At 64.1% G+C, this 10,403-nt stretch overlaps 1 protein-coding gene across 1 annotated transcript in view; it reads left to right on the top strand.

The window, feature by feature from the left end:
• Window positions 1-3,151: 3,151 nt before the first annotated feature.
• The window catches only part of RHBDL1 (rhomboid like 1), a 7,760-nt gene continuing 508 nt past the window's right edge, over window positions 3,152-10,403 (top strand). The window contains exons 1-7 of the mRNA XM_063171431.1: window positions 3,152-3,262; window positions 6,533-6,691; window positions 6,877-7,101; window positions 7,887-8,035; window positions 8,118-8,230; window positions 8,475-8,575; window positions 10,368-10,403. The exon at window positions 10,368-10,403 is cut by the window's right edge and continues 25 nt beyond it. Of these exons, the coding sequence (XP_063027501.1) occupies window positions 3,224-3,262; window positions 6,533-6,691; window positions 6,877-7,101; window positions 7,887-8,035; window positions 8,118-8,230; window positions 8,475-8,575; window positions 10,368-10,403 (822 nt within the window). The 5' untranslated portion in view covers window positions 3,152-3,223. The remainder of the gene's footprint in view (window positions 3,263-6,532; window positions 6,692-6,876; window positions 7,102-7,886; window positions 8,036-8,117; window positions 8,231-8,474; window positions 8,576-10,367) is intronic.

The raw sequence follows: 10,403 nt of genomic DNA on the forward strand, positions 1-10,403 counted from the left end.
TGGGATGCTGGTGTCCATCCTGGGACACTGGTGTCCATTTTGGGATGCTGGTGTCCATCCCGGGACACTGGTGTCCATCCTGGGACACTGGTGTCCATCCCGGGACACTGGTGTCCATCCTGGGACACTGGTGTCCATTCCGGGCTGCTGGTGTCCATCCTGGGATGCTGGTGTCCATTCTGGGACGCTGGTGTCCATTCTGGGACACTGGTGTCCATTCTGGGACACTGGGGTCCATCCCGTGACACTGGTGTCCATCCTGGGATGCTGGTGTTCATCCCGTGACACTGGTGTCCATCCTGGGATGCTGGTGTCCATTCTGGGACGCTGGTGTCCATCCCGTGACACTGGTGTCCATCCTGGGATGCTGGTGTCCATCCTGGGACGCTGGTGTCCATCCTGGGATGCTGGTACTGTACCAGGATATGGATTCCTCACACAGGGTGCTGCTGCACAACCAGGTACCAGGATGTGGGTACTGGAACACATGGACCTGTACTGGGATGCAGCACTGGAAATGGAATGCAGGTTTCCATTCCAGGTGCAGGTCCTGTGCTGGGACACAGGGATCACAGCAGGGACACGGAGCTGGATGCAGGCACCCACAGCAGGATGCACAGAGCTGCTCTGGGATGCAGGAACTGGGCCAGGCTGTGGGCACCAGTACTGGGATGTGAGTGCCCATACTGGGATGTAAATACCACACTGGGAAGCAGCTGTCACACCCAGAGGCAGTCACCATATTGGGGTGTGGGTACCAGTACCGGGATGTAGATTCCCATACTGGGATGCACGTTCCCCATACTGGGATGCACGTTCCCCATACTGGGATGCAGGTTCCCCATACTGGGATGCAGGTTCCCCATACCGGGATGCAGGTTCCCATACTGGGATGCAGATTCCCATACTGGGATGCAGGTTCCTGTACTGGGATGCAGATCCCCATACTGGGATGCAGGTTCCCCATACTGGGATGCAGGTTCCTGTACTGGGATGCAGATTCCCATACTGGGATGCAGGTTCCCCATACTGGGATGCAGGTTCCCGTACAGGGATGCAGGTTCCCATACTGGGATGCAGGTTCCCCATACTGGGATGCAGGTTCCCATACTGGGATGCAGGTTCCTGTACTGGGATGCGGGTTCCCGTACAGGGATGCAGGTTCCCATACTGGGATGCAGGTTCCCCATACTGGGATGCAGGTTCCTGTACTGGGATGCGGGTTCCCATACCGGGATGCAGGTTCCCCATACTGGGATGCAGGTTCCCATACTGGGAAGCAGGTTCCCATACTGGGATGCAGATTCCTGTACTGGGATGCAGGTTCCCATACAGGGATGCAGGTTCCCATACTGGGATGCAGGTTCCCATACTGGGATGCAGGTTCCCATGCCGGGATGCAGGTTCCCATACTGGGATGCAGGTTCCCATACTGGGATGCGGGTTCCCGTACAGGGATGCAGTTTCCCATACCGGGATGCAGGTTCCCATACTGGGATGCAGGTTCCTGTACTGGGATGCAGATTCCCATACTGGGATGCAGGTTCCCCATACTGGGATGCAGGTTCCCCATACTGGGATGCAGATTCCTGTACTGGGATGCAGGTTCCCATAATGGAATGCAGGTTCCCCATACAGGGATGCAGGTTCCCATACTGGGATGCAGATTCCCATACTGGGATGCAGGTTCCCATACTGGGATGCAGGTTCCCCATACTGGGATGCAGGTTCCCATACTGGGATGCAGGTTCCCATACTGGGATGCAGATTCCTGTACTGGGATGCAGGTTCCCATAGGGGGATGCAGGTTCCCATAATGGGATGCAGGTTCCCATACTGGGATGCAGGTTCCCATACTGGGATGCAGATTCCCATACTGGGATGCAGGTTCCCGTACAGGGATGCAGATTCCCATACTGGGATGCAGGTTCCCCATACAGGGATGCAGGTTCCCATACTGGGATGCAGATTCCCATACCGGGATGCAGGTTCCCATACTGGGATGCAGGTTCCCCATACTGGGATGCAGGTTCCCATACTGGGATGCAGGTTCCCATACTGGGATGCAGATTCCCATACTGGAATGCAGGTTCCCATACTGGGATGCAGGTTCCCCATACTGGGATGCAGGTTCCCATACTGGGATGCAGATTCCCATACTGGGATGCAGGTTCCCCATACTGGGATGCAGGTTCCCATACTGGGATGCAGATTCCTGTACTGGGATGCAGGTTCCCATAATGGGATGCAGGTTCCCATACTGGGATGCAGGTTCCCATACTGGGATGCAGATTCCTGTACTGGGATGCAGGTTCCCATAATGGGATGCAGGTTCCCATACTGGGATGCAGGTTCCCCATAATGGGATGCAGGTTCCCATACTGGGATGCAGGTTCCTGTACTGGGATGCAGGTTCCCATACTGGGATGCAGGTTCCCATACTGGGATGCAGGTTCCTATACTGGGATGCAGGTTCCCATACTGGGATGCAGGTTCCCCATACTGGGATGCGGGTTCCTGTACTGGGATGCAGGTTCCCATACTGGGATGCAGGTTCCTGTACTGGGATGCAGGTTCCCATACTGGGATGCAGGTTCCTGTACTGGGATGCAGGTTCCCATACTGGGATGCAGGTTCCCATAATGGGATGCAGGTTCCCATACCGGGATGCAGGTTCCCGTACAGGGATGCAGATTCCCATACTGGGATGCAGATTCCCATACTGGGATGCAGGTTCCTGTACAGGGATGCAGATTCCCATGCCGGGATGCAGGTTCCCATACTGGGATGCAGGTTCCCCATACTGGGATGCAGCCGCACCGGGATGCCGGCCCCATCCCAGGCTGCCATCGCGGTGCGGGCTCTCTGCCGGTGCCGTGGCCGTGTCCCGGCGCTGCCGGCGGGGCGGGGCGGGGCGGGTCCCGGTTCCCCGCGCGGCGGCGGCGGCGGCGGCGGGGGGTGCGGGGAGGGGGGGGCGCTGCGCCGCGCGCTGCGGCGGGGGCGGCTCCGCTCGGCTCCGCTCCCGCCCCCGCCGCCGCCGTCGCCCCGCTGCCATCGGCGGCTCCCGGCGCCGCCGCTCGCCGCTCGCTGCCGGGCCCGCCGCAACGCGGGGCTGGCGGGGAGAGCCGCCCCCGCCGCCGCCCCCGCCGCCCGCGCCGCTCCCCTGCCCGGCTCGCCGGCCCCGGGCGCGGGGGAGCGGCGGAGCCCTCAGCCCGCCGGGTGCATGGACAGGAGCTCCCTGCTGCAGCTCATCCAGGAGCAGGTGAGGCCGCCCGGGGGGCACCGGGCACCGCTCGGGGGGGGGCACCGGGCACCGGCCATCGCCACCGGGGAGGGGTGCCCGCACGCTCCGGGCACGGCTGCGCTCAGCGGGCACCGCTGCCCGCCCAGGGCGGGCGCCGCGGCCGTGCCATCCTCGCCAGCGCCCCTCGGTGCCCCCCGTGACGGCCGCGGGCACCCCCCGCCCGGTGCCGCTCATGGCACTTGTGGCCTCTCCCTCCGGCAGCGCCGGCTCCGATCCTGCCCGGGGCGCCCTCAAGGACGGGGGTGCCGGGCACGGAGCGGCGGCTCCGGGTGCCGGTGCAGCCCCGGGGGTGCCTCGCTCGGGGCCGCGGGCGGGGCGGGGGTCTGCGCCCACCCCCGTGACCTGATTGCGGGATGAGGCCGGGGAGCATCGGGGGGGCTCTGCCCGCGGCTCGGGGCGGCCCCGAGGGGCTCCACCCGCCTTTCCCCAGCCCCCCTGAGCTCCATCGCCTCGTCCCTCCATCCCCACCCAGCCCCGGCCCGGCTGGCGGCTCTGCCCTGGGCACGGGGAAGGAATTTCAGGGGAATGAGCCGATCCCCGCTCGCCCCCCGCTGTTGCCGTGACCTTGGCTGGGTCCCCAGCCCGGAGCCGCGGTGCTGTCCCCCGTGTCACCCCCTCGGGCACAGGGGCTCCGTGTGAGCCCCAGCTCCCCGGGAACGAGCAGCCTCATCCCCGGGGATGAGCGGCGCTGGGAGGGCCGGGGCTGGGATCGGGCCCTCCTGGGCGGGAGGAGGGTGCCAGTGAGGTTGGCATGGGGGGAGATGCACCCCAAAAGCAGAAAGGGCTCCCTGGCTGCTGACAGGGCTCTTGGTGCTCCTGGGGCCGGTGCCTCAGTGTGTGCCAGCGTGGGGAGAGCGTGTGCCAGGTGCCGGCGTGACAAACACACACGTGGAGCCTGTGGGGTGCTGGTTGTGGGGCAGGGGCACAGGTGACACCAGGGCGCTTCCACTCCTCACGGCTGGGGCTGCTCCCGTGGGCTGGAGGCTGCTGAGAGGCTGAAGGTGCTGCCTGCACCCCTCATCCCACCCTGCACCCTCATCCCACCCTGCACCCTCATCCCACCCTGCACCCTCATCCTGCTCTGCACCCTCATCCCACCCTGCACCCTCATCCCACCCTGCACCCTCATCCCACCCTGCACCCTCATCCCACCCTGCACCCCCATCCCACCCTGCACCCTCATCCCGCTCTGCACCCTCATCCCACCCTGCACCCCCATCCCACCCTGTACCCCCATCCCACCCTGCACCCCCATCTCACCCTGTACCCTCATCCCACCCTGCACCCTCATCCCACCCTGCTCCCCCATCATACCCTGCACCCTCATCGCACCCTTCACCCTCATCGCACCCTTCACCCTCATCCCACCCTGCACCCTCATCCCACCCTGCACCCTCATCCCACCCTGCACCCTCATCCCACCCTGCACCCTCATCCTGCTCTGCACCACCCATCTCACCCTGCACCCCCATCCCACCCTGTACCCTCATCTCACCCAGTACCCTCATCCCACCCTGCACCCCTCATCCTGCTCTGCACCCCTCATCCCGCCCTGCTCCCCCATCGTACCCTACTCCCTCATCCCTCCTTGCACCCTTTCATCCCGCTCTGTACTGCCCATCCCACCCTGCTCCTTCATAACCCCCTGTACCCCTCATCCCACCCTGCACCCCCATCCCACCCTGCACCCTGCAGCCTGCACCCCCAGCCCACCCTGCACCCCCATCCCACCCTGCACCCCTGATCCCACCCTGCACCCCTGATCCCACCCTGCACCCCATCCCACCCTGCACCCCGTTCCAGGCATCCAGACCCCCCTGGTGAAGAGGCTGTGGCTGTTTCCTGCCGGGGGACCAGGGAGGGACGGGGTGCCCACCCTGCAGGGCACGGCCCCGTCTCCCGGCTCTCCCTGTCCTGCCCGTCCCACGAGGCTGCGGCTCCTCTCCCACATTTCCCTCCCACGAACCCCGCACGACCTCGGGGTGACCGCAGGGGCTGCGCTCCGGCCGGGGGTGCCCCCTCCCCATCTGCGCCCTCCTGTGCCACCCCGGCTCCCTGTGCCCAGGAGCGGCCCCGTGTGGGGCACCCCGTGCTGGGCGCTGTCGGGGTGCCCGGCCCGCTCCAGGACCCCCGAGATGGCACACGGAGCCCCAGGGATGGCACACAGTGCCCCGGGATGGCACACAGTGCCCGGGGCATGGCACACGGTGCCCGGGGATGGCACACGGTGCCCCGGGATGGCACACGGAACCCCCGGGGATGAAACACAGAGCCCCAAGGATGGCACACGGTGCCCGGGGATGGCACACGGTGCCCGGGGATGGCACACGGTGCCCCGGGATGGCACACGGTGCCTGGGGATGGCACACGGAGCCCCAGGGATGGCACACGGTGCCCCAGGGATGGCACACCGAGCCCCCGGGATGGCACACGGTGCCCGGGGATGGCACACGGTGCCCGGGGATGGCACACGGTGCCCCGGGCCGGGCGCGGTGGATCCAGCGGCAAGGGCGGCGGGAGGAGCGGGAGGAGGAGGAGGAGGAGGAGGAGGAGGAGGCTGTGCCAGGGCTGCGCGTGTGTTTAGCTTGGTGCCTTCCTGGCTGGCAGGCGGCTGGCGGCGAGAAATAACTGAGTGGGAGAGCGCTGGCTGTGCCCGGGGAGACGGGGACAGCGCATGGCACGGGCACCAGCGTGGCACAGGGGGCACGGCACCGGGCACGGGGCACAGGGCACCTCTCGGGGCACGGCACAGGGCACAGGGCACCTCTCGGGGCACGGCACGGGGCACAAGGCTCCTCTTGGGGCACGGCACGGGGCACAGGGCACGGGCACAAGGCACCTCTTGGGGCACGACTCCAGGCACGGGGCACCTCTTGGGGCACGGCACGGGGCACAGGGCACTTCTAGGGGCACGGTACAGGGCACAAGGCTCCTCTCGGGGCACGGCACAGGGCACAGGGCACTTCTAGGGGCACGGTACAGGGCACCTCTCGGGGCACGGCATGGAGGGCAGGGCACCTCTTGGGGCACGGCACAGGCAGCAGCGTGGCACTGAGGGGGCACGGCACGGGGCACAGGGCACCTCTCAGGGCACGGCCCATGGTGGCTGCAGTGCCCGCACAGAGGCAGGGACAGCAGCCATGGTGCCAGGGGCACCGGGAGGTGTGCCCGGGCGAGCAGGGAGGCACAGCCCTGGCACCGCGGTGATGCCCCGCGCCGTGCCCGCAGCTGGACCCCGAGAACACCGGCTTCATCGGCGTGGAGACCTTCGCCAGCCTGGTGCACAGCCATGAGCTGCCCCTGGACCCCGCCAAGCTCGACATGCTGGTGGCCCTGGCACAGGGCAACGACGAGGGCCAGGTCTGCTACCAGGAGCTGGTAGACCTGGTCAGTGCCGGGCACGGGGGGACGGGCACGGGGCGGGTGCCAGGGAGGGGGGCGGGGGGTGCCCGGGGGTGGGGGTGGCACCGCAGCCTCGGGGCGGCCGCTCCGGGCCGTGGCACCGGGGGTGGCAGCGGGGGTGGCACCGGGCCGGGGGTCCCGAGCTGCCGCGGGCACGGCTCTCCCCGCAGATCAGCAGCAAGCGCTCCAGCAGCTTCAAGCGCGCCATCGCCAACGGGCAGCGGGCACTGCCCCGCGACGTGCTGCTGGACGAGACCGGCCTGGGCATCTACAAACGCTTCGTGCGCTACGTGGCCTACGAGATCCTGCCCTGCGAGATGGACAGACGCTGGTACTTCTACCAGCACCGCAGCTGCCCCCCGCCCGTCTTCATGGCCGCCGTCACCCTCACCCAGGTGCGGGCACGGGGCTGGCACTGCCCGTCCCGCTGGAGAGCTCGGGGAGGGCACGGGGTGAGCCTGGCTGTGAGCTCCTGGGCACACAGATGGGCATGAAGGGGTGTGTGACTCTGGGTGTGAGCTCCTGGGCACACAGAGCTGGCATGAAGGGATGGGTGACCCTGGCTGTGAGCTCCTGGGCACACAGAGCTGGCATGAAGGGATCTGTGACCCTGGCTGTGAGCTCCTGGGCACACAGATGGGCATGAAGGGGTGTGTGACCCTGGGTGTGAGCTCCTGGGCACACAGATGGGCATGAAGTGGGCATGAAGGGGTGTGTGACTCTGGGTGTGAGCTCCCGGGCACACAGATGGGCATGAAGGGATGGGTGACCCTGGCTGTGGCATCTCTGGGCACACAGATGGGCATGAAGGGATGGGTGAGCCTGGGTGTGAGCTCCTGGGCACACAGATGGGCATGAAGGGGTGTGTGACCCTGGGTGTGGCATCTCTGTGCCCACGTGGGTGGCTCAGAGCTGGGGCAGTGGGGCTGGCTGGTGCCAGTTGTGCTGTTCTGGTGCCCATGGATGGGATGAGGGTTGGTGACCCCCCTGGTGATGCCCTGGTGCCCAGGGTGGTGCTGGGGACAGAGGGGATGGGTGACCTCAGTCTTGATGCCCTTGTGCCCACGGATGGGACTCATGGAGAGGCTCAGATGCAGGGTAGAAGGGACGGGTGACCCCAGCTGTGACACCCCGGTGTCCGTGGGGTGCAGGGGGGTGACAGCCACGGGGTTTGTCCCAGATCATCGTGTTCCTGTGCTACGGGGCCCGGCTGAACAAGTGGGTGCTGCAGACCTACCACCCCGAGTACATGAAGAGCCCCCTGGTCTATCACCCCGGGCACCGTGCCCGCGCCTGGCGCTTCCTCACCTACATGTTCATGCACGTGGGGTAGGTCCTGCCCGGGAGGGGACACGGGGACAGCCAGGGCTGCACAGGCTGAGCCCCCCCGTCCCCTCCTGTGCCCGGGCAGGCTGGAGCAGCTGGGGTTCAACGCCCTCCTGCAGCTGATGATCGGGGTGCCCCTGGAGATGGTGCACGGCATCCTGCGCATCAGCTTCCTCTACCTGGCCGGGGTCCTGGCAGGTGGGTGCTGCCATGGGGGCACTGTCCTGTGCCCCTGTCCCCATCGCCCTGTCCGTCCCTGTCACCAGCCCCGGGAGGGCACGGGGAGGGGCACTGTCCTCTGAGGGGCACTCTGAGTTTGGTGGGGATGCTGGGCTCTGGCCGGGGGCTGGGGGGCAAAGCAGGCTGTAATTAATTAATGTAGGCAGTAATTAATTAGTGCAGTGGGGTGAGGCCCCATGCTGAGCCCTGTCTGTGCCCCCAGGCTCCCTCACCGTCTCCATCACGGACATGAGGGCGCCCCTGGTCGGGGGCTCGGGGGGAGTCTACGCCCTCTGCTCTGCTCACCTCGCCAACGTCGTCATGGTCAGCCAGGGGACAAGGGGACACTGGGGGGGGGGACAGGGGGACGGGGGGATGGCTCTGTAGGGCGGGCAGCATGGTATGGGGTGCCTTGGAGTGACCACGGGGGTGGGAACTGTCTGCAGGCTGATCAGGGGGGTGGGACATTTGGGGGGATGCCATGGGGTGGCTGGCACTGTGGTGGGGGGATGCTGTGGGTGGCATTAGGGGTGGCATTAGGGGTGGCACTGTCACAGAGGGACACCTTGGGTGACATCATGGGGTGGGTGTGGGGGGGGGAGGAGCAGGGTCCTGTGGGGGCTCCATGGAGCATTCTCTGGCAGAAGCACCTGACTCAGTGCTGGAGCATCACTGGTGCCAGCCTGTCATCCATCTCTCATCCATCCGTCCATCCATCCATCCATCCATCCATCCATCCATCCATCCATCCATCCCTCATCCATCCATCATCCATCCATCCATCCATCCATCCATCCATCCATCCATCCCTCATCCATCATCCATCCATCCATCCATCCATCCATCCATCCATCCATCCATCCCTCATCCATCCATCATCCATCCATCCATCCATCATCCATCCATCCATCCATCCATCCATCCATCCATCCATCCATCATCCATCCATCCATCTCTCATCCATCCATCCATCCATCCATCCATCCATCCATCTCTCATCCATCCATCCATCATCCATCCATCCATCTCTCATCCATCCATCCATCCATCCATCCATCCATCCATCCATCCATCCATCATCCATCCATCCCTCCATCCATCCATCCATCCATCCATCCATCCATCCATCCATCCCTCATCCATCCATCCATCCATCATCCATCCATCCATCCATCCATCCATCCATCCATCCATCCCTCATCCATCCATCCATCCATCCATCCATCCATCCATCCATCCCCCATCCATCCATCCATCCATCCATCCATCCATCCATCCATCCATCCATCATCCATCCATCCATCCATCCATCCATCCATCCATCCATCCATCCATCATCCATCCATCCATCCATCCATCATCCATCCATCCATCCATCATCCATCCATCCATCATCCATCCCTCATCCATCCATCATCCATCCATCCATCCATCCATCCGTCCATCCATCCATCCATCCATCCATCCATCCATCATCCATCCATCCATCATCCATCTCTCATCCATCCCTCCATCCATCCATCCATCCATCCATCATCCATCCATCCATCATCCATCCCTCATCCATCCATCATCCATCCATCCATCCATCCATCCATCCATCCATCCATCCATCCATCCATCCATCATCCATCCATTCCCCATCCATCCATCCATCCATCCATCCATCCATCCATCCATCCATCCACCCATCCATCCATCCATCCCTCATCCATCCATCCATCCATCCATCCATCCATCCATCCATCCATCATCCATCCATCCATCCATCCATCCATCCATCCATCCATCCATCCATCCATCATCCATCCCTCCCTCATCCATCCATCCATCCATCCATCCATCCATCCATCCATCCATCCACCCATCCATCCATCCATCCCTCATCCATCCATCCATCCATCCATCCATCCATCCATCCATCCATCCATCCATCCATCCATCATCCATCCATCCCTCCATCCATCCATCCATCCATCCATCCATCCATCCATCCATCCATCCATCCATCCATCCATCCATCCATCCATCCATCATCCATGCATCCATCCATCCATCCATCCATCCCTCCATCCATCCATCCATCCCCCATCCCTCTCTCTCTCCGTTCCCGCAGAACTGGGCCGGGATGCGCTGTCCCTACAAGCTGCTG

This window comes from Melospiza melodia, chromosome 18 (assembly GCF_035770615.1).
Source record: "Melospiza melodia melodia isolate bMelMel2 chromosome 18, bMelMel2.pri, whole genome shotgun sequence".
Taxonomy (NCBI): domain Eukaryota; kingdom Metazoa; phylum Chordata; class Aves; order Passeriformes; family Passerellidae; genus Melospiza; species Melospiza melodia.